The sequence below is a fragment of the Peromyscus eremicus genome, chromosome 18 (genome assembly GCF_949786415.1).
Source record: "Peromyscus eremicus chromosome 18, PerEre_H2_v1, whole genome shotgun sequence".
Lineage (NCBI taxonomy): Eukaryota > Metazoa > Chordata > Mammalia > Rodentia > Cricetidae > Peromyscus > Peromyscus eremicus.
Genome location: NC_081434.1, coordinates 37247108 through 37270208, shown reverse-complemented (window position 1 = coordinate 37270208; position 23101 = coordinate 37247108). Strand labels below are relative to the sequence as shown.

Below are 23101 nucleotides of genomic sequence, written 5' to 3'. Positions count from 1 at the left end.
ATTTCAGGACATAAGTTCTCCCGTCCTGGATGTAACATCAAAAGTACAGAAGGTGGGCATGACGGCTCCTCAGGTAAAGGCACTCACTGTCAAACCTGACGAGCCGAGTTCCACCCAGAACACACAGGAGAACCTATGCCCACAAGCTGTCTCTGACCTCCACACATGCCCTCCCCACTCAACACACAACGAGAAATCAGAAACTGTTTTTAAAACAATAAAATCTTTCAAAGAAACTCAGAATTTCCTAGTGAGTCTACTTCACGGTGCTAAAGGTTTTCTTTCTCTGGAAGGCAGAGGAAAAAAAATCGTAAAATTGAAGCATGTATGAGAAGACTAATAATATCTCTCAATATATTCTAAATTTCCTTAAAGTTATTTTATCCTTACTAAATATCTTTATTTTCATTTTTAAAGTTTTGTTTATGAAATGAATTTACAGGATTCAAAAGAATTAAAAAGAACTTATCCAACAGCCAATAAGTGGCCTTCCTCAAAGGTTAATATATATATATATATATATATATATATATATATATCAGTTTTATATATTTAAAATAACTTAGCAAGGCACTGTGGTTCAAGGCTAGTCTGGCTTATATAGCAAGTACCAGGCCAGTCAGGGCAACATAGTGAGCCCTGGTTTGTTTGTTTGTTTATGGTAGTACATAAAACAGAACTTAAGCCTAATGATAAAAACAACAATTCTAAGTTACGGAAATAATTTTCAAATTATTGTCAAGGGCCAAAACTACATAAAACAGTTTACATGGTAGATAAATTTGAAATAGTGAAAAATTGTAAGGAAAAAACTTGTTTCATATTAAATGAAACTACATACCTGAAGCAGGCCATACTTAGTTTCTACATCATAAAGTTTATAATCCTTAATGTCTGGAGATATTGAAGAGGGTAGGTTTTCCCAGTTACCAAGAACATTGGCTAAACTGGCAAACACTGGTTCTGTACAAAATGCCAAGCAATCCCTGTTTCAAAACAGAAAAAGAGTTACTATCATTGTACACATTATACAAATTAAATACAAATGAAATAGCAGATAACCTATCAAGTGTTAGTAAGAAACTTTGTGGTTTCTAACCCAGCATGATTATGACACCCCTCAACCAACAAAGTCACATTTACACACAAATCACACTGGATAAATGCTTCAGTCTTTTAAATTAAGTTCTGTGACAACTGAGATACACTTTATGTTAAATTTTAAAAGTCAGGAGGTAAACTATTTCAATTTTTCTTTTTAAATGATTGCCTAAAAGCCAAAAAACTGACTCAAAAACTACTCATTAAACCTATTATACACTTACACGGAAGGCTGTAATTCTCAGAATATGCTCAGAGAGAGCTGCAGCTTCTCACGTCTGCCACAGGAGCAAGTGGGGGGGAGACAGGTCCCCAGTCTTTCTTCAACCAAAACTGCTTCATTCTATCTATTCTGCCCACCAGTTTGAAAGGATTCAATAGTTTTTAAGTTTCAAATACTGTTTTCCTGATTTGTAAGATTTTAATGTTCAGAGAATGTTCCCAGGGATACTGACTATGCCCATGTGAGAGAATGTTACCATGGATACCAACAGTCTATGCCCATGTGAGAGAATGTTACCATGGATACCAACAGCCTGTGCCCGTGTGTGGTTACCACAGTTAGCAACAGTCACATACTGATCACCTCAAGCTTGGAAGACAGGTCAGATCTGGCTAAGCCCTAGCTTTCCTATTTCTTGTCCTGGTGATGCTGCACACTGTCTCTCTGAGCCTCTCTCTGTCCACTTGTCCTGGAGGGCTATGGTAAGAACCAAATGAGACAATCGTGCAAAACATAAGGCAGAGCACCAGTGGCTGTTGTGCATGCACACTAAATTTAGCCCTGCCATCATAATTACCGGGCATTCAGGGCCCAAGTCCCAACACTTTAGGTCTTTATGCTTAGCAATGAAAACTTACAGAGGACCAAGGCTAAGCCAAGCTGCAGTGCCAAGATGCCAGTCATTTCACAGCGGCTATGCACTCTTCTGTGTCTGCCATATACTGCTTAACTTCTGCTCTGAGCCCAAGCAATGCAGGATCTAAAGCTATCATCTCAATCTTAGTAATATGTTTAAAGTGAAGTTGTTTTCTAGAAGTGCCCCTCCTCCTATCATTAATGTTTACCACAATCTCTAATAAACCTCACAACTAAATGTCAGGAAGTAATCTCTGAATTGTGTCTCTTCCTGATGACAAATAAATTCCTAATTTTAAAGCCAGCAAGATGCCTCAACAGGTAGAACTTGTTATGCAAGTACCTGAGTTCAATCTGACCTGAGTCAACTGACCTGAGTTCAATTCCCAGAACCCACACAACGGTGGAAGAACTGATTCCACAAAATTGCCCTCTGACCTACACCACACACATCACGACATGTGTGCCAACACATCCATATCACACACACCCAAGTTAATACAAAAAATGTTTTTAAGTTCCCAATTCTTTTTTTTTTTTTTTTTTTTTTTTTTTTTTGGTTTTTCAAGAAAGGTTTTCTCTTTGTAGCTTTGTGCCTTTCCTGGAACTCACTTGGTAGACCAGGCTGGCCTCGAACTCACAGAGATCCGCCTGCCTCTGCCTCCCGAGTGCTGGGATTAAAGGCGTGCACCACCACCGCCCGGCGAGTTCCCTATTCTAGAATGTTTAAATCACTGTCTAAGAAGCTATAGGGATAAACCCTTCTCGCCTCAAGAAACTTCAAATGTATTATGAGATATAAGACAAATAGATCACATTAACATAACAAAGACATTTTTATAATAAGAGATGTGAGCATACTTCTTGGTAGGCACAACATAGTATGATAAACAGACAGCCAGCCAGAGCAAGCATAGGCTCAGAAACCAAGCTCCTAACTCCCAGGTCTGCCATCCAAGCCAGAGTTTAAAAAGTATTTCCAGCCCTCTAATCTGTGTAATTATAAAGCTTACATGAGTTAAGGGACGCAAAGCATCTAGCACAATTTTGCACATGGTAAATGTCTGTGTCTTTGTATGCAGTCGTGAGCGGAGAGCGTTCCTGCGGATTTCAAACAATGAACTTTCAGAAACAGAACATAACACAGACAAAAGGAAAGCTGCCCCAGCTAAGGCAGATGGGATGCTTGGAATCCTCTAGTTGCCTCCTCCTGCCTTATCCTTACGTCCTAAAGAACACATAACACAACTGGCTGACAACGTAAGACTTTCTGAATTAAGACAGAAACAATGGGCTAAGGAGGAGGGAGGAACCAAGTTTGAATAACTGATTATGAATATGTAGAAAAATTTTCAAAGCTAGGGTATTTAAAGGATTGGTCCAGTCAAGATGCATAAATCTTATTTTCTGATTATCTCAGCAACATCTCCCAAGCTAATCTTTAAGTAAAAGTAATGGTAAAATAAGTGAGGACCACAGACTGGCATACTGGGCATAAAGGTTTAATGTCCAGAGCAGCACTTGACACACATGCAAAGTGATGGCCAAACAATTAGTGAAAAGGAGACCGCAAATCCCAGCCAACAGCAAGACCGTCTACTTTCAGGCAGTGGCTGTATTCCACAGCTCCCCTGGGTCCACTGTGACTCCTCGAGGCAATTGCAGACTCCTGACGATACGGAAGTGCTAACTCCTCATGACACTCGCAGAGGCTCGCTCCCTCATTAGAGCTCACTGGCTGCTCCTCAGAGGACCAGGCTCCCTCCGCTCCCTGCACCAAAGGGTGCACAACCACCGTACCCACTTCCAGGGTGACGCCCTCTTCTGGCCTCTGCGGGCTGTACACACAGTGCACATAAACTCACAGGCAACACACATACACATAAAATAGACACACAATAATATAAATTCTAGGGTAATAAATGGTCCATAAGATCCCAACACTTACTTTTCAAGAAATTTTGTTGATAATATTTGAAATAGACCAAATAGTTACTTTTAACTCTTTATTCAGGACATTTCCTGTAGGAATTTTCAAAATTTTACCTTGACTCTTCTAAAGGATGCTGGACAGTAAGAAGTCGAGGGTGGCGTAGCCGGGTGAGCTGCTGGACTCCTCGTTTTAAAGAATCGATGATTTGATCCTTTTCAAATTTTTGATATTTATCAATCAGCTTTTTATCAAAGACAAAAACAGCCACTTCCTAATTAAAAAAAAAGTAGCTAATTTTATTAGAAAATATATGAAAGCAGTAAAATCATATCTGAGTGACCTAACAGTCTATAAACAAATAACTAAAACTAGTATCATGGAAATTTTAGCAATACTGCAATAACAAACTGATCAAAAATCTAAGTAAAAACATAAATAAATCTGAACATATTTAGAAGTATAAGACCCCAGGTCCTCAAATAATGAGAACATTGGGAAAGCCCCATCTTGAAATTGTCTTGTAAGACATCCACACAAACTATGTAACACTCATTTCCCCTATGTAGTACTCTTAAACAAAAGTGTTTCAAAATTCAAAATGCTGCTCATAATAACTCTCCAGCATTAAATTTAAAAAATGTTAAAGAGTCTCATATAGCCCAGGCTATGTAGGTTAAAGAGGCCTCTACTTTGTCTGCCCCTTTCTGAATGGAGACGGGAGAGGAGCGGATGGGGAGAAGGGTAGATGGAAGGTGGGGAGGGGGGGAGGGCGGAGGAGAGGGGGAAACTGATCAGTATGTGAAAAAATGTTAATTGAATAAAATGTTTAAAAAGGATGCCTCTACTTGAAGGGCACTGGGTCTACAGGTCTGTACCACCACACCCAGCTCCAACCAATCTTGTGAAGAACTCTTCACAGGCTCTCGTTAGGAATGATTATTTACCCAAACCCTTACCCATTTGTAAGGAGCTCTTCCGTGTGAATGACCTATCCTCCTTCCTCTCCCCGTCCTCTATGGCAGTCACTGGACGGTCCCTAGTCAAGGAACCGTTCCCCCACTTCTCAGACCATTAACAGTTTTTTCATTTTTTGGCTTTATATTACACACACACACACACACACACACACACCACTAAAGCCTACATCCTCTTTGCCATTTTCTCAGAAACACAAGACAAGCAAGGAAAATTGTTCTATTTACACAGTCTATGTGAGTCTAGAAACAGCGCCATCAACAGGTGACCGCCTCTCCAGAAAGCTGAGAGCAAATTGGCACAGAATAGTGGGTGTTTGCCAAGACTCTCTGATCTTGAGTCTTTAAAGTCCCCTTCAAAAGCCTCAAATTAAACTGCTCCGTCACTATCAAAAGCCCGGAGTGCCTCCCATTCTACTAATTTGTCTCTTCTAATTATTTTCTGGGCTTTTGGTTTTTGCTTAGATATTAGGATTACTGTTTTTACAAGTTAGTCTGGAAGCCTAATTCATCTCAAGACTTTACTGAAAAATCCCAAATCAATAGTTTTCTCAAATGTAACAAATTGGACGCTCCACATACATAGAGGTTAAGGACTTCAGAGAAGGAAAGCCTTAAAGAGAGGCGACACAGAGACAACCTAGGAACTCCAAGCACTTGAAAACCAAGACATGGGCCATAATAAAACAGAACACAGCACTCAATATACTTATACAGGTTCAGACCAGAGTTTTGAGAAGTTTCCCTCCCAACAACCAGCTACCATTGAAGTTTTCAAACAGGAAAAGGGAAGACTTGATCCCTGAAGATCAAATAACACACTATAGAAAGAAATGGCCACAATCCCTGACACACTATAAGCATCATGGAATACCCCTAACTTAAACACCAACACCTATCCTTTGTTTCTTTTCTACTACAAGTATCAGTTTTCTGCTAATACTCATCTGATCAATGCTATACACCTGAGCAATGATCTGCACATTCAAGATCAATAGCATCTGTGAAAGAAACAGGTAAGTGCCATCGTGTCAATTTAGTAGGGACATTAATATATTAGGATTGTGTAAAATGGCATGGTATAAATCTAATGCCACTCCAATGTCAAAGACACTTAATACCCGAGAATGTAACTAACAGTGGTTAAGGGTCCGATTTCCAGGGCCAGTAAAAATGGCTCTGTGGTTACAGCCACCTGTCTCCAAACCTGTCCATCTGTGTTCGATCCCTGGGACCAGTGGTGGAAAGGCAGAATTATCATAGTATGTCCTCTGACCTGCACATGTGTGCCATGGCAAGTGTGCCCACATTCATTGTCTGTCACCCCTCTAAGCAAATATAGTTGTTGTTTTTTTTTGTTTGTTTTTTTTTTTAAAGAATCCAATTTCTTGAAGCATGCAAGTCCAAACTGGAATACCACTCTTGCCGCTTTTTCTTACACTGACCTTGAACTCAAATCCTGGCTATTGTTATTTCAAACCACAGTACTACAGGAGGAAATGAAGTGAGGAATAAACTTATGCAACAAGCCCTCTAGCTAAACTTGCAGGCATTAGTCTACCAAAGACTGAACATATAAAGTGTTTCTCAAGTCAGCCGATTAGTTACAGAAACAGGGAACATTTGCAGTTATGTGTCACGTACTGGGCTAAGTACTTTTCAGGGATTATCCAATTCTTCACAGTAGCCCATCAGACATTTTATAGTCGTCCCATTAAAAAAAACGACACTGGCGAATGAATGTTGTAAAGACTCCACAATAAGAAAGATGAAGAGTCTGAGCCCAGGGCATCTAGTCTTTAATTCTAGAGCAAACACACCATTCTGTCAGCTCAGAAATAACACAGGATAAATAAGGAGAATTCATAAGATACATACCTTTGGGGTAGGTGTCAATGAAGTTGAATGACAGCTTTAAATTTTATATACAGGTTGCATAACCCTTATACAAAGAAAACTGTTTGGGACCAGGGTTGTTCCTGATACAGACACAGGATGTTACAAATGTGTGAGCTCTCTTGAGGATGGGATGCACGCGAGTCTAGGCATGAAGTCCACTATGTTTACATACACTTTACACACAGCCTGAAGAGAATTCTTTAAACAGTATTTAGGCACTTGTATTTTAATGCAATCTGCTACATGAAATCAGGTGTAGAATTTTCTACTTAACGCATGTCACTCAAATTGTTAGAGGTGGAACATGTTGGGTTTAGGTTTTTAGACTAGGGATGCTCAAACTGTACATCTGCAACATCTTACCTCTTTGACTATTAAGAAATACAGCACAACCAGAAAGAAAAAGTCTCATAGGATCCTAACTAAATCTAAAAACAAGTGGCCTCAAAGTCTATGTTCCTACCTCACTGTTCACTTGTATTCATGTGGAAAGAATTATTTCAGTAAGTGCTCTTCTACAACACCTTTTATAAATGCATCTAATTTAAGTGTGTTTTTCACAGTGTCTTTTTAAAACGTATCACATGAAATGGCTCTGGCACTCACTCTTGCCATTTCCCTGCTCTTACAGAAGAACACTCCAGTTAAGGAGGAAAAAGGAACAATTCTATCAGAAGATCCTAAATTTCCTGCTCTAGGTCAGGGGACAGATTCCTCCCCCACAGATCACAAGAGCTTATCAACTAGCTTGAAAACTTTTCTTCTTCAGTTAATTACAATTAATCAATTTCAACAAAATTGTATTGTTAACTGTGTCAGGCCTCTTGATAACTCTGTAAATTAAATACCTATACTTTTAAACTTTTGACTGGAGTATATCAATGTCATTCCCAGCTTATATTTTTATTATTTTACTATCATATTGAGCAATCCTAATTTGAAGATCTGAAACCTAAAATGTTCCTAAATTGAAACCTGGATGTTCAGAAAATTTCAGAGTTCAGATCTGAAAGGTACTCAACCAGTAAAGTCTACAAATATTCCAAAACCCAAAAAAACCTCTAAAATCTGAAATACTTCTGGTCACACAAGCCCATGAAATGGCGATTAGTCAGTACTCGCCATTCTGCTAACACTCACCACTTCCATAAAAATCCCTTTATCTGTGGCCTTGCAGATATTCCAAGTTTTTGTAACACAAAACAATGTAATAGACTTTAGCAATGTCTTAGACCTAAAAGATTCTCAAATGTTTAGTGTCTACCAATTATCACTGAAGACAAGCAATTAGCACAATTTTTATATTTATTTTGAATTAACTTTTTCATCGTATCAGTATACAAAGTTTCAAGTATACAAGAAAAATGAAACCGTATTATTCACTACATGATTAGGCAAGAGAAGCTGGGTGGGTGTGGCTGGCACACACACCTGTACCTCTGCACTCACTCGGCTGAGGTAAGAAAGGATCACCAGGTTGAGGTGAGCCTAGCCTAAACAACAAAACCCTCTTTCAAAAACACAAAAATTAAAAAGCAAAACAAAAAGCTTGGGCACAGGGTATATAGGTGGCACACTCACATGTACTCATATGCATAAAAATAAATAAATCTTTCTTTAAAGTGAAAATTCAGAAAGTGGTATTCCATTGTTTACTCACTGCATACATTAAAAGTACTGTTTTCCCCTGTGACTAGATTGGGTTCTGCCCTAGGGCCTATGACCAATGTTATTATTCTAAACGAGCATCTGCTTAATGCCTGGACCTGTAGACCAGAGCACCTCTCAACCCCATCAGAGAAGCTTCTCTTTGCAGTAGATGGCGATTAATAGAGACCTCAATTGGTCAACATCTAAAGAGTGTAGAGACTATGCAGTGCTCAGCCACAAATGAGGCAAACATGTCCCATCCCTCCCTCCCAAAGCTCAGGGAGGAACAGGTGGTGTATTAGTCAGGGAATGACTTCCAGGCTGCAGTCCAACAAGGGCTGGCTGTGAATGGAAAGTCCAAGAGTCTAGTAGCTGCTCAGTCCCCCAAGGCTGAGTGTCTCAGCTCTGGGACTGCTGGGGTTTTGAAAGAAATAAATGTGTTGATGGAGGTGAGGGCAAGCAGGCCAAGACCAAACTCCACTGTCCTTATACAGGCTTCCGTAGAAGGTGTGGCCCTGATTAAAGGTGTGCCTTCCAGCCTCAAGATCCGAATCACAAGTGTTTCCTCCAGTTCTGGATTACAGTTCATTCCAGTTATAGTCAAGTTGACAACCAAGAATAGCCATTACAGGTGGGAAGATTGTAAGAGCCAGAAGTAGTTGGTAACACCAAGGAAAGTGTTTTCCAGAACACAACAAGGCATATGAGCTCCCAGCAACTTCAACAGTGTGCACAAGACCTATGCAAGCTCCAGGCAGGCAAAAATCAGTACAAAGAGGGAAAGTGGGCATCAGCTCCTGCCACCAGCCGAGGAGCCAGTGGCACTGGACAGCTGCTGGGAGAGGGAGAGTCCGTTTTCTCTGACAGTGTGACACCTGGGAGGTCAACCCATGCCAGAGTAGGCCCCGCTCCACGACTAGCTGGGAAACACAAACTGGACTGCATCGGGAAAGAAAAACAGGAAGAAATCTCAAAGTTGGGAAGGAAGTGATGCGAGGTGGGAGAGGATGGTTATGGGAGGAATTGAGAGAATGAATGTGTTCAAAACACATTGTATGAAATTCTCATAGAATAAGAAAATTAAGTACTATTTTCTTATTAGCCTAACTTTAAATAAAAAACTATAAAATTATTGGGGAAAAAAATGGCCAGGTGTGGTAACACACTATAACACTAACGCCCCAGAAGCTGAAGCAGGAGGACCTGATTTATAACTTTTAAAGCTCCTTGCTTACCGTAAAGCTGAAGTCTGCCAAAAACAATATAGTTCAAGAAATAAATCTAAATTATATAATGGAGTGTGCAGCCATCTCAGAGCCACCAGGGATGTTTGTTCAAACTCATTTTTTTTTTTTTTAAGGTTTTTTGAGACAGACTTTCTCTGTAACAGCCCTGGCTGTCCTGGAACTCACTCTGTAGACCAGGCTGGCCGTGAACTCATAGAGATCCACCTGCCCCTGGCTCTGTAAAAGTATGCAGAGAGCGAGTAAGAGAGATGTCTCGGTAAATAAAGGCATTTGCTGCCAAGACTGGTGACCTAAGTCTCACGTGGTAAAAGGAGAAAATCAACTCCCTCAAGCTGTCCTCTGACTTCCGTGTGCACACGCACACAATGTAATTTTTAAAATCTTAAGTAGAGGCTAGGTATATAAAGAAAACAAATTATCATGTTTTAATTACTTAAATTAGGAGCCTTGAAAGTTCTAACAACCCTAACACATAAAGCAATAGCATACCAATTTTAAAGGATGTATGTATGCATATAGTAAACACTTTTCATTTATACAGTTTGGCACAAAAATTCTCATTCTTAACTATCTTTTTTAAAAACAATTCAAAGATCAGAAAAGCCAATAAAATAAAAATAAATAATTGTTCCAGAAAACTTCTCATATATTCTTTAGAGTACGTAATATGTTTGAAAAGAATATCTATGTTCAGATAATCATTTTAAACTAAACATGAAACTCTAGAGACTCAGTTACTATACAGACTCAATGAGATAAAAACCTTAAAAGTTTAGGAGATAATAAATATTTCACTGAATTTTCAAAACTTAAATAGATACTCCGCCCAAATATCTGGAACTAAAAAGAGTAACTGTGACAAGGTTGGTAGGGATGTAGAGACTAACAGCTGGTCAAAGTCTACAAGGGTCCAACCACTGAAAAAGCTGGTACAGAACATACAGAGCAGTGTTGGATTCCACCAGAATGTGTCAGGTACATCTGTGGTGGTTTGAAAGAAAATGGCCCCCAAAAGGAGTGGCACTATTAGGAGATGTGACCTTGTTGGAATGGGTGTGGCCTTGTTGAGAAAGTGAATCACTGTGCAGACAGGCTTTGAGGTCTCATATATGCTCAAGCCACACCCAGTGAGACAGACCACTTCCTGTTGCCTTTGGATCAAGGTGTAAGAACTCTCAGCTACTTCTCCAGCACCATGTCTGCCTGCATGCTGCCTTGCTTCCTGCCATGACCATAATGGACTGAACCTCTGAACTGTAAGTGAACCACCACAATGAAATGTTCTTCTTTATAAGTGTTGCTGTGGTCATGGTGTCTCTCCACAGCAATAGAAACCCCAACTAAGACAACATCTAAGAGCATTCCAACAGTTCTTAGGTAAAGAAAAACTGCCAACCCCATATGACAGCATACACCAATAATCCCAGCACGAGGAAGACAGAGTGAGAAATACTATGGGTTGAAAACCACGGGGTTGCAGACACCAAAGACAAATAACTCAAAACTGTATTTCCATTTGGTTTTGTTTGCTTTGCTTTGTCTTATTTGTCTTTTGCTTGTTTTGTTCTGATTTTGGGGGTTTGTTGCTGTTGTCTAAGACAGAGAACATAAGCTAGGTGGGTAGAAAGGATCTGGAAGGAGTTGACAGGAAATATGATCAAAATGTATTTTGTGAAAAAAGTTAATTAAAAAAACCCAGAAACTATGTCATCCACACACACTGGTTTATCCAGATACTTCCCACTCCCCAAAGCAACACATTAAGGAAAGAATGGACTAGAGCAAAGCCTCCTGGGAGAAGCCAACTCACACATCATCAACGGCTGACAGCAGGCTGCGGCTCTGGCATCTGTGCCTGGTCTCCTGCTCTACGAGCAGCAACAGAAGCTTCCACCTCACTTTAACATGTGAACCCTAACATCAACACCAGCCCCTAAACTCTCTAGTGAGGCATAAGACACTAATAAAAATGTGTTCTGTAAGTCTGGCATGGATTTTCATCTTATTCATAGTCACTGCATAACAATGTGTTAGTCATCAAAGTACACGACAGTACCCCCCAAAATTATACTGCCTAATAATATCCAAGTTGTCATAGTTTATTAATGACACTACGATATTCCTACAATGAAGAAATCAATACTTCTTACAATATATCTTAGTCATTCAGCAATATATGGCTGAAAATGGCTACAGTAGCAGTCTGTACTAATGCTGTAGAAGACTATCCATTTACAACTTCATTACGATTTCTCAGCTAGGCCACACTTAGTAACCACTCACTTTTCAGATAGACTTAGTGAGTTGAAAGAGAAAACAAGGTTCAAAACTGACAATTGAAATCAATCATCATTTAAGAGAAAGATCAACTTTGGATCTCAACAGATTTCCAACCAAATGGCAATAAAGAAAAGAAAATAATATTTCTACAGAAATTTAAACCTGGATTTTGGTTTAGTTTTGCTTTTCAAGACAGGGTTTCTCTGTGTATCCCTGGCTGTCCTACAACTTACTCTATAGACCAGACTGGCCTCAGATTCAGAGATCCGCCTGCCTCTGCCTCCTAAGTGCTGGGATTAAAGGCATATGCCACCACTGCCCAGCTAAACCTGGATATTTCCAAAAGAAACTGCTAATAAACTGTAACACCAATTGCGGTACAATTGCCAACAAGCCTGAGGACCTGACTTCCAACCCCAGGACCCACACAGTAGAAGGAAAGAGCCATCAAATACATGTTGTCCTCCACCACAGGGGCACAGCTGCATATGAAAAATAAACAAAAAGTTACCCATATTTCTTAATTGTAACAGGAGCTGGCGCAACAGCTCAGTGTTTAACAGCACATACTGCTTGCTCTTCCAAAGGACTCAAATTCGGTTCCAGTACCCATGTAAGGAGGCTCACAACCACCTGTAACTCCAGCTCCAGGGGCTGTTGCCTCTGGCCTCTGAAGGTCTATGCATTCATGTGCCAACACCCACGGCACAAATGCACATAATCAAATAATTAAATAACCATCCTTTACATTTCTAAAAACATCTCCTGGTGTCTTAAGCCAATTTTTTCAATATAACTCATTCAAACTACTCCATTAAAATAGTTAATTTGAAAACATTTTAAAACAAGACATATACCCAAACATACAGCTTATTATATCCCACAGCTGTACCTCTCTGGTGGTGGTAAAAGCTATCAGGTTTAACAATACACTCAAATAAATAAATATGGACAAACAAAATAAAAATGAGAAATCTATTTTCTATAATTCTATAGACTAGAAGAGCAAATAACACAGCAACTAGGCTGAGGTACAACTCTGGAGAAGTCCTCACCAAACACATCTGAAACCCATATTCCACTCCCTAATGCTATTACCCAACAAAAGTACTACGTAAGGCATACTTAACGTTGGCAAAAATTAACAGGGTGTTATGCCAGTAACTACTGAGAGACAGTAAAACAATTGACAGACTGAGAGTTTATCCTAAAACATACACTACACTGAATATTACCATCTAACATGCTAACATGACAAATTGCAAGATGATATACAAACGATGAATCTGCAACCAGGAGACCCAGGAGGTTTGTCAAAGCATTTGCTCTGATTTCATAAAACAAGCCCTGAAGAGTCCACTGAAGACGCCATCAAAGGCTGGAACGATGGCCAGCGCATAGAGTGCCGGCTGTGAGAACCTGAGGACCCCAGTGTATCGCCCGCAAGCAACACGTGCCTGCCAGGGGGAGGAGACAAGTCGATGGATGCCCAGAGACGACTGGCCAGCCAGCCTAGACACCCAGTGAGCACTGGGCTCAATGGGAGGCCCTGTCTCCAAAGATAACCCAGAGAGTGACTGAGGAAGACATGCCATTGCTGACCTCCAGCCTCTTCACACACGTCCACCCAAACCACACACAAAGACGTCATTCAGAACTACTGGCACTCCTTCTTATAATGCCCACATGTGGGTAGACAGGACATTCAAGTTCTAGGGCATCCCCAACTACAGACAGCTGGAGTATGAGGACAGCCTGAACTAACTGTCTCAGGGGAGCCATTCAAGAACTTTTGGCATTTCTTAATAGAAAAATGAACTCACTCTGGTATTTGGTATGTGTAGTTTTTCATATTACATTAGTAACTAACCTGTTTTGTTGACTTCTTTGTGCCATTAAAAATCTTCCATGCCAGCCCGTTGCCACCACTGGCAATGTGTCGACCCACATCAAATTCTCTAGTGACAGGATTTCCCATAACAGCACTAGTGACATCAGCTGTTACTTTTGTAACAGTACTCTTCAACTTATTAAGCATGGACTCCATGGCTGCAGTACTTGGTAGTTCAAGTTACCTAGAAACACAAAAAATTATGGAAAAACTGAAAAGTTTTTACTTGTCTTAGGCACACATTCATAGTAACTTTTTTAAATGTACCCCTCCCTGAAAAGACCACTACAACACCATATAAAGTTGTAAGATGACTTTTTTGTCTTCAGAAAAATGTAACCATGAGTAGAAATTTTAGTCCAGAACACACTGTTCACAGTAAAAACAAAATAAAAACTTAAAGAACCCAATGTCTCATTCAGCAATAAATCGTGTGTGTGTGTGTGTGTGTGTGTGTGTGTGTGTGTGTGTGTGTGTGTGTGTTACTATTGAACCCTGAAATGATCTGAGACCATTTAAAAGAAAAGTAGTGCTTGGTACAGTGATGTGACCCATAGTCCCAGTTACTCATGACACTGAGTCAGGAGAATCCCTTTAGTCCAGGAGTTCAAAATCAACCTGAGCAGCATTAGTCCGAAATCATCTCAAAACAGCAAACAAGCCGTGCCCGTGGTTCACACCTATGAAACAAGCTCTTGGAAGGCTAAGGCAGGAGACCTGCTACAAACCGAGCCAGTCTGGCCTACAGAGTGAGACATGCCTCGGAAGAGGAAGAGGAGAACAATGATATATATTGTTTGTTTTTGCTCTTTTGGGGAGGCCCACCACCCAGCTCCCAAATAGATCACACAAGGAGGCTTATTCTTAATTATAAATGCCCGACCTCAGCATGGCTTGTTTCTTGCCAGCTTTCCTTAACTTGAATTATCCCTTCTACCTTTTGCCTCTGGGCTTTTCCCATTCTGTTATGTAAATCTTGCTCTTACTCCGAGGCTCGCTGTGTAACAGGGTGGCTGGAGTCCTCCTCCTTTGGCGGCTACTTTTTCTTTCTCCCAGATTTCTCCTTCTATTTATTCTCTCTGCCTGCCAGTCCCGCCTCTCCTTTCTCCTCCCTTGCTATTGGCCATTCAGATCTTTATTAGACCATCAGGTGTTTCAGACAGGGAAAAGTAACACAGCTTCACAGAGTTAAACAAATGCAACATAAACAAGAGCAACACACCCTAAAATAATATTCTATGCCAGGTGGTGGTGGTGCACGCCTTTAATCTCAGCACTCGGGAGGCAGAGGCAGGTGGATATCTGTGAGTTCGAGGAACGGTGCCAAAGCTACACAGAGAAACCCTGTCCCGGAAAAAAATAAATAATAATAGTAATACTATTCCGTAACACAACGATGAGCAGCAGAACAGAAAAACACTGATGGGGGGGGGGGGGGTTAAAATGAAAAAAAAAAAATGTACAAAAGCTAGGGAGATGGCCGAGTAGGTAAACCGTGTCACACAAGCCCGACAACCCTAGAACACACATGAAAAACAGCTACAGTAGAGAGCATCCATGCTTCCAGCACCGCTACAGGAGAGACAGAGACAGGAGGATACCCAAGAGCTCTGGGCCAGCTAGCTGGGCATAGAGCAAACAAAAAATACCCTGCCTCCAAGAGACAGAAGACTAGAGCCAGCCCCGGAGGCTGTCCTCCGGCCACCACTGGCACGCCACAGTGAGCCTTCTCATTCTCTTCCCACCCTCACACCTCCTCCTTCCTTCCTTCCTTCCTCCCTCCCTCCCTCCCTCCCTCCCTCCCTCCTTCTTGCAAGCCACACACAAATAGATAAGCATGGGGTCATAAAATGTACGTAAATTTTATGAGACTTTGGCCGGGCAGTGCTGCACGCCTTTAATCCCAGCACTTGGGAGGCAGAGCCAGGCGGATCTCTGTGAGTTCAAGGCCAGCCTGGGCTACAGAGCGAGATCCAGGACAGGCATCTCTACACACAGAAACCCTGTCTCAATAAATAAATAAATAAATTATGAGGATTTGATATAATGCAGTGTTTTTGATGATCATTTATTAGTAATTGCTTAGTAAACATAATCATCAGTAACTTTTTGTTAATGATTAACAATTGTTACATTTAACGTTTCTCATTTAAAAATGTTATCTGCTGTCTCAAGGAAGTTTTCTTCAAACTAGAGCATCCCTAAGTCTATAATTACAGGAAATTTTTTCAGAGAAGACATGGGCTTAGTGTGGGAGGCCAGCTCCCACCTTTTGACGGGTTCTTATGAGAGAGGGATAAGAAAATATTAGAGACCTACCTAACGGGAAGGAAGACGGAAACACAGGACAGTTTCAGGAGGGCCTGGATCAGCACCCTACAGCCTTTTCCGTTTATTCAAAAGAGCCAAGGGGTGGGGCAAAAGACCTCCCCCTTGCAAGATCAAAGCACACCGCACAGCCACGTGTAGACCCTTCCAAACACCTGGTAACCACGCCCATGGTCAAATCATCCCCTTATGTAGCCCTGCTGGGTAAAGCAAGCTCCAATTCTTGGACCCTGAGTCAGTTTTCACTAGGAACCTCTGTGGGTCTCCACAGCTTAGACAATTCAAAGTAGAAGTTTCTAACCTAAAGTCAGATAAAGAATTCAGAGAGCGAGCCAGGCATGATGATGAATGCCTTTATTCCCAGAATTTGAGAGGCAGAGGCAGGTGGATATCTGTAAATTCGAGCCAGTCTCGTGTACATAGAGAGCTCCACGACAGCCAGAGCTACATGGAGATTCTGTCTCAAAAAAGTAAAGAAAAAAAAACCCAGAGAGAATTGGAGGTATCATTAGAACCCCATGTTAGATTTTGTTTATTTAAGCATTGAGAGATAGTCCTCAGCATAGTTTTATAAATCATTTTTTTTAAAGATTTATTTATTTATTATGTATACAGTATTCTGCCTGCATGTGTCCCTGCACGCCAGAAGAGGGCATCAGATCTCATTACAAGTGGTTGTGAGCCACCAGGTGGTTGCTGGGAATTGAACTCAGGACCTCTGGCAGTTGGTGCTCTTAACCACTGAGCCATCTCTCCAGCCCTAAATCTTTTTAAATGATTTCAAATTCCATCAGTTTCCTTTCTAGCCCTAAATATTTACACTGTGTATTAATATTACTCTATCAGCTGACTATAATGAAAGAGAAAACAAAGAGTAAGTCTGCCCTCTTCATTTGCAGCACCAAAGACCTGTAATCCCCAAATTTAGAGATGGAAAAATATTTCAAAAAATAATATGCAGTTCTTTTCCAAATTTCATCGAACTATACAAAGTTCCAAGAACTCAGTAAACCACAGAAAAGGATAAAACACAAAGAAAAACATGCCTAAAACAATCACACGGAGTAACTCAAAATCAGGGACTAAGTCTTAAAGTGTCCACAGAAAACATGTCTCGGAATTTACACCATAAACTGTGGAGGTACAGCATAACTGAACGAGGTCTGTTCAGTGCTGAAGTACTGCACTGAGGCTGGAGAGGTGGCTGGGATGGCTGCTGCTCCTCCAGAGGACCTGGGTTCAGTTTCCAGCACCCACTGGTGGCTCACAACCATGCTTAATCCAGTCCCAGGAGATCCAACACCCTCTTCTCTGTGGCCACCAGACACACTTATGGTGCACACACATCCACATTCAGGCAAAACACTCACACATAAAACAAATCTTATTTTTTTAAAAAAAGTAATAGTTTACCACAAACTACATAGGTTAGGAGAAAAACTTTCAAAAATCAAAGTAAAATAAAGACATCCAGGAAAAAATAACTTTTAAATTCCAATGAAGAGGTAGCAATATCAAACTACTTAAAAAGAAAGATTCATCTATAAGCTGCTTAGAGGAAAATACACTAAAAATACAAAGGTATGTGAAAGTCCAACAAAATGGCAGAGATATACTAATACAGGCACAACAGACTACAACACAAATAGGACATTTTATAATAACAAAGCTATCAATTCACCATCAACTGTGAGTGTCTATATACCCAAAAAGACAGCTTTGAAATAAATGCAGAAAAAAATGGACAGAATTAAAAGAAAAAAAAATCCACCATTTTTGTTGGCGACATCAAGAGTTCTTAAGCCTGGCCTTGAGGCACAGGCCTGTAATCACAGCTACCTAGAAGCTGAGGGAGAGGATTACAAGTTCAAGGCTAGCCTGGGAAACTTAGTGAGACCCTATCTCAAATTAAAAAGTAGAAAGGGGGCTACAGATATAGCCCAAAGGCAATACTTATCTAGCATGTAGAAGGCCCTAGATTATTCTATCCTAGTAACACTAACACACACACACATACACACACACACGGGAGTGGGGGTGGTCTAGCTCAGTAACAGACAGACCAAATAAAGAGAAACATCACACTATTAACTCATGACTAGGCATAAAGCTCAGCGGCAGCAAGCGTATGTACCTATGTTCAAGACGCTGAGTTCAATATCTGGTACCACACAATAACAAAAACTGTAGGTCCTATACATCTCTGGGATGATATTTACCTAAACACCATGGCTCGGATTAAATAAAGCACAACCACACTATACAACAATCTAGAAATTAGATCTCTGCAACTATTTCAGCTCTTAAAATCTTCAGATACCATCAACCTAAAAACACACAAAATGTATTTATTGGATACATAAGCAAAATATTTGAAGACCATTGGACTAAAGGAGCATTTGCCTGTATTCTGCTTGCTCTGTTAGTTATATTTATGCAAATATAACCTACTTTTTGCTATTAAAAATTTGAACTACGTAAGTGGAAATAGATTCACTTTCCCTTTTTAATGTAATGCTGCATTTTGTAAGCAGTCAAAAAATATTGCTATTGGCCTTATGAAAACACTTATTTGCTGTGCCAAGCTGCTCTCTGTGAACATCTGCTGCTGACTTTGATAAGGTACAGGAATACAAAATCCTATTCAAAACCAACTGATTCACTCTTCTAGCTCTGCCAGACTAGCACCACATGCATGTTCTGCACATCATTATACAGCAGGATACAGACAGATGTAAATGGAAATATTTCTGTTCTTTAGGTGATCAGTCCTGCAGTAGACCAGACTGCCAAGATTCCAGCAATGAATCAGAGAATGAATGTGCCATGTTATAGAAACATTAAGAGGAGCTTAAAGGGCTGGAGAGATGGCTTGGGTGTTAAGAGCACGTCACTCTTGCAGAGAACCCAACTTTGGTTCCTAGCACTCACATGGTAGCTCACAACGATCTATAATTTCAGAGATCTATCACCCTCCTCTCTCTTCCATGGACACCAGGCACATGATACATATACATACATGCAGGCAAAATACTCACATACATAAGATATAAATAAATCTAAAAACAAAACATTTAAAAAAAAGATGAGCTCAAAATGTTTCAGGTGGGAACAAAAAGGGGCAGAATATTAAAGAAAGGACTATTGTGTGTCATGATACAGAAAAGATCATAATGTACACTGAAAATGACAAAAATACTTAGGATGAAAACAAAAGACAGTTTCAAAATCTGATTTGATGTTCAAATCTGAGGTACCTATCGAGCATCCAAACAGAATCAACACTAATTACACAGGCAGGTGTTGGAGCCCACCGAGGTTTCCTAGTGGCTTTACCCAGCAGGACTGCATAAGAGGATGATTGGACCACAGGCCTAGGTACCAGGGGTTTGGAAGGGTCTACACTTGGTTGATTCTAGCAGGGGGAGGTCCTTTTGCCTCGCCCCTTGGCATTGTTATAAAAAGCCCTTTGGTATAAAGTTCTGGACTTGTGGGTTTTGACCCAGGCCCTCCCGAGGCTATCCTGTGTTTCTCTTTCCTCTCCTCGTCGTCTAGGTATCTCTTTCTAGCTAAATATTTCCCACTTCTCCCTGCTCAAGAGTACCTTGGTTGTAAAAGTGGGGGCTGGTCCTCCACAGGCAGGAGACACAGAAACTAATCAATCAATTATTGAAAAACCCCTTATGTGACTGATACCATTCTAAGAAACTGAGGGGAGGGGAATAAAGGAAAACGAACTATGAAGGATTCATTCTTCAGACAAGTGATAAAATGTTACATACTTGACATGCAGTGTTACAGAGCAAAGTCATAGGGGCCAAAGACTTCCCCAGAGTAAAGTTAAAGATGCTTGTTTTTAAGGTGTGCAGCAACGACTAGAGAATGGGAAGGATACAGGATAAAAACAAAGCCATTCAGACAAAAGCAGGAAGAAAATATGGCAAAGAACACCAGAAAATCCAGACTATCCAGAGCAATGAATGATAAGAACAAACCAGGTTCTGAGAAGTCACAGAAGGCTCCCTGGCATTGCATAGATGACTAATCAATTCATCCAACAGAGCAGAAGATACACTGGGTGGAGGCTGGGAGCATGGGAAGGCTGGAGAGACCTTCACCATGTATTCAGAGATGATACACAGTTTAGAAGGCAAAAAACCAAGAGAACCAAGGAAACTACATGTGGAAACAGAGACAGAGATGGCTAGCTACATAGAAATGTCTTTTATAATTATGAAATAACTACGTTATGCAACTTTGTTACACTTCACATTTCAAACTGTTGAACCAAGGAAACAGCAGTGAGGAAGGACAAAGAAAAGATAAACAAGTTCTGCTTAGAGTAACAAGAACCTAGTGACTTCACAAAGGGACGAGACAAAGCCAAGACTCCCAGTCTTCACCTTCAATCCAGTTCCAAACTCCAAGTGGAAAAGAAGCCATTTACCAAGCCAGGGCCTTTGTGTAAGTGTTGGTAGGGGAGGGAGAACTCAATTTTGGATCTGTATAATTGTGCAAATGACAATATAAGGAAATATAGGGTTTTTGATACAGAAGCCCCAAAACTGAGACAGGTGTCTGCACTGAAGGAAAAACTTTAAGCACCATGAGTAAGTACAGAAGACTGTTGCCTTGGGAAGGGTCATCCAAAGAAACTCAAGGAAAAGCACATAGCCGGGCGGTGGTGGCACACGTCTTTAATCCCAGCCCTCGGGAGGCAGAGCCAAGCGGATCTCTGAGTTCGAGGCCAGCCTGGGCTACAGAGTGAGTTCCAGGAAAAGCGCAAAGCTACACAGAGAAACCCTGTCTCGAAAAACAAAAAACAACAACAACAACAAAAACCAAAGTAAGTGGAACAGGCGGCCAAGGGCAGGATTGTTTTCAGTGAATCTATGTATGAAATACAGCCTGAAACAAACACAAAACAAAATGAAAGCAGCACAGTAAATTACAACCTAAACTTACATGAGATTTGGTTGGTTGGCTTTTGCTTTGTTTACTTGAAACAGGGTCTCACCATTTAGTCCTGGCTGGCCTCAAATTCACCAAGATCCACCAAGCTCTGCTTCCTGAATGCTGGGATTAAAAGTGTGCAGTGCTAGCCTGGTAGAAACTTGACCCATGTAGGTTGGATCTTTTCTAAAAATGATAGCTTTTCAATTTTTATTTGATTAATGAGAAGAGAAATGAGCTGATTTTTTTCCTAAAAGACAAAATTATAAATGAGAGGAATGTTTGTTCATATCCAAGCCATTTCTTCACATCCACTAAGATGTCACCTGAAACTCAACCATCTTCCCCCTGCCACTTAAAGCTCAGTGACTATGAATCTGAGTGAAGTAACTTCAGGCTTGGTCCCCAATGTCTCCCTCTACCATCTGGCTTCAACGGAACCAAGAGGTCAATCTGCTGTAACACTAGACTGCATATACACCTGGCAAAAGTGGGTAGCATGTTACACAGGGAATTAATTGATCATGAACACTAGATACAACCAAAAAAAGTAATACGTAAAATAACATTATGCTAGAATAACTCTTACATCTCAAATAACTAGAGTCCTTTACTGCCCAAGAGTATTAAAAACTACAACTAGCTTGCATTTTTGTTCAATGTATTACAATAAAAATGTTACTTAAAATAAATTTGACAATTAAAATACTTGTACTTACACAGTGTTGGGAGATGAAAGCAAGGGAGGGAGAGGGGAGGGGCAGATGGAAGAAGGGAAGGAAAGGAGGAGGAAGAGACAGAGAGAGAAACCCATCATGCCCAGTGGCAGAAGGATCAGGAGCTCAGGTCCTGTCTCAGCTAAACAGTTAAGTTCAGGGCCAGCCTGGTCTACATGAGAGCCTTCCTAAAAACCTAGGCCTGCCAAACTTGACCCAAGTTCCATCCCTAGGACCAACATGGTGGAAGAAAATAACCTACTGCGGTAATTTGTCCTGACCCCAACATGTACACCATAGCACAAGTACCAACACAGTGCACATACCAAATCAATGCAATTTTTAAAAAATTGTGTATAAACTTAAAACAAAGGGGACAGGAGGGAGGGAGAGGAGGAAAGGAAGGGGAAGAAGGGAAGAAAGGGAGGAAGGGAAGAGGGAGGAGGGAGGAGAAGAAAACAGAAGGAAGGAAAGGGAAAAATCGAAGTGTAATGTAGCACAATGTGTGAAAATGAACTCGTGAAACACCTAAGAGTTCTACAACACAAAGGTTTCAAACTGGTAAACATCTAAATCCCTGGGTAACCGCATCCTATGAACTGTCCCGACTCTAAGAATAGAATCAGAAACTGCAGTGTGTAAGCTGCACTTAGAGCATCTGGGCCTTGATCAAACTCTCTAGATGATTCTGACACGCAGCAATGTACGAGAATCGAAGGCTTTACGTATACAATAGCCAATACCAATGCTATTACTCTGTGTAATGGTTACCATCGCTTGTCAACATCATTGGACCTGGGGTCAACTAAGGTGGGTATGTGAGGGGATTTCGTGGAAGAATGAACTGTGGGGATGAAGTAGGCAACTCCTTCCAGCAGCAGCCCTGATCTACAGAGATCGGAGGGTAAAGCAGGGCTGATTTTCCCTGCCCACTTTCATGCCTCGCAGGCGACTAAATCTACCCTGCTCTGCCACTGCTGTCGCCGTTCCCTGCTGACGGCAGAACCCAGACTCTTCAGCCTCCCAACCGAGACTGAAGCAAGCTGCCCTCCACGAATATTCCAAACCTACACCAGAATGGGCCTACAGATACGCAGCCTTGGGGACTGAACAGCTACCAGGTTAGGCACTCTAACATGCATACAGCCAATGTTGGAACTGCCTAGCTCCTATTGAGGAAGCCAACCTAATAATCGTCTTTACAATATACTTTGAACCCCAACTAATACATTAGTCTACCTAACCTAATTTCTAATCTATGAAAAGGGAG

General features: G+C 40.9%; 1 protein-coding gene across 4 annotated transcripts in view; it reads right to left on the bottom strand.

Moving 5' to 3' along the window:
• Scyl2 (SCY1 like pseudokinase 2) overlaps positions 1-23101 on the bottom strand; it is a 58038-nt gene that overhangs the window by 32747 nt on the left and 2190 nt on the right. For 3 of the 4 annotated variants that reach the window (XM_059245668.1, XM_059245670.1, XM_059245669.1), the window contains exons 2-4: positions 13814-14018; positions 4007-4164; positions 842-986 (exon numbers count right to left, since the gene is read on the bottom strand). In XM_059245668.1, the coding sequence (XP_059101651.1) occupies positions 842-986; positions 4007-4164; positions 13814-13990 (480 nt within the window). In that variant the 5' untranslated portion in view covers positions 13991-14018. Of the gene's footprint in view, positions 1-841; positions 987-1325; positions 1581-4006; positions 4165-13813; positions 14019-23101 lie in introns of those variants that run through there. The other variant, XM_059245671.1, reaches the window with a different exon arrangement.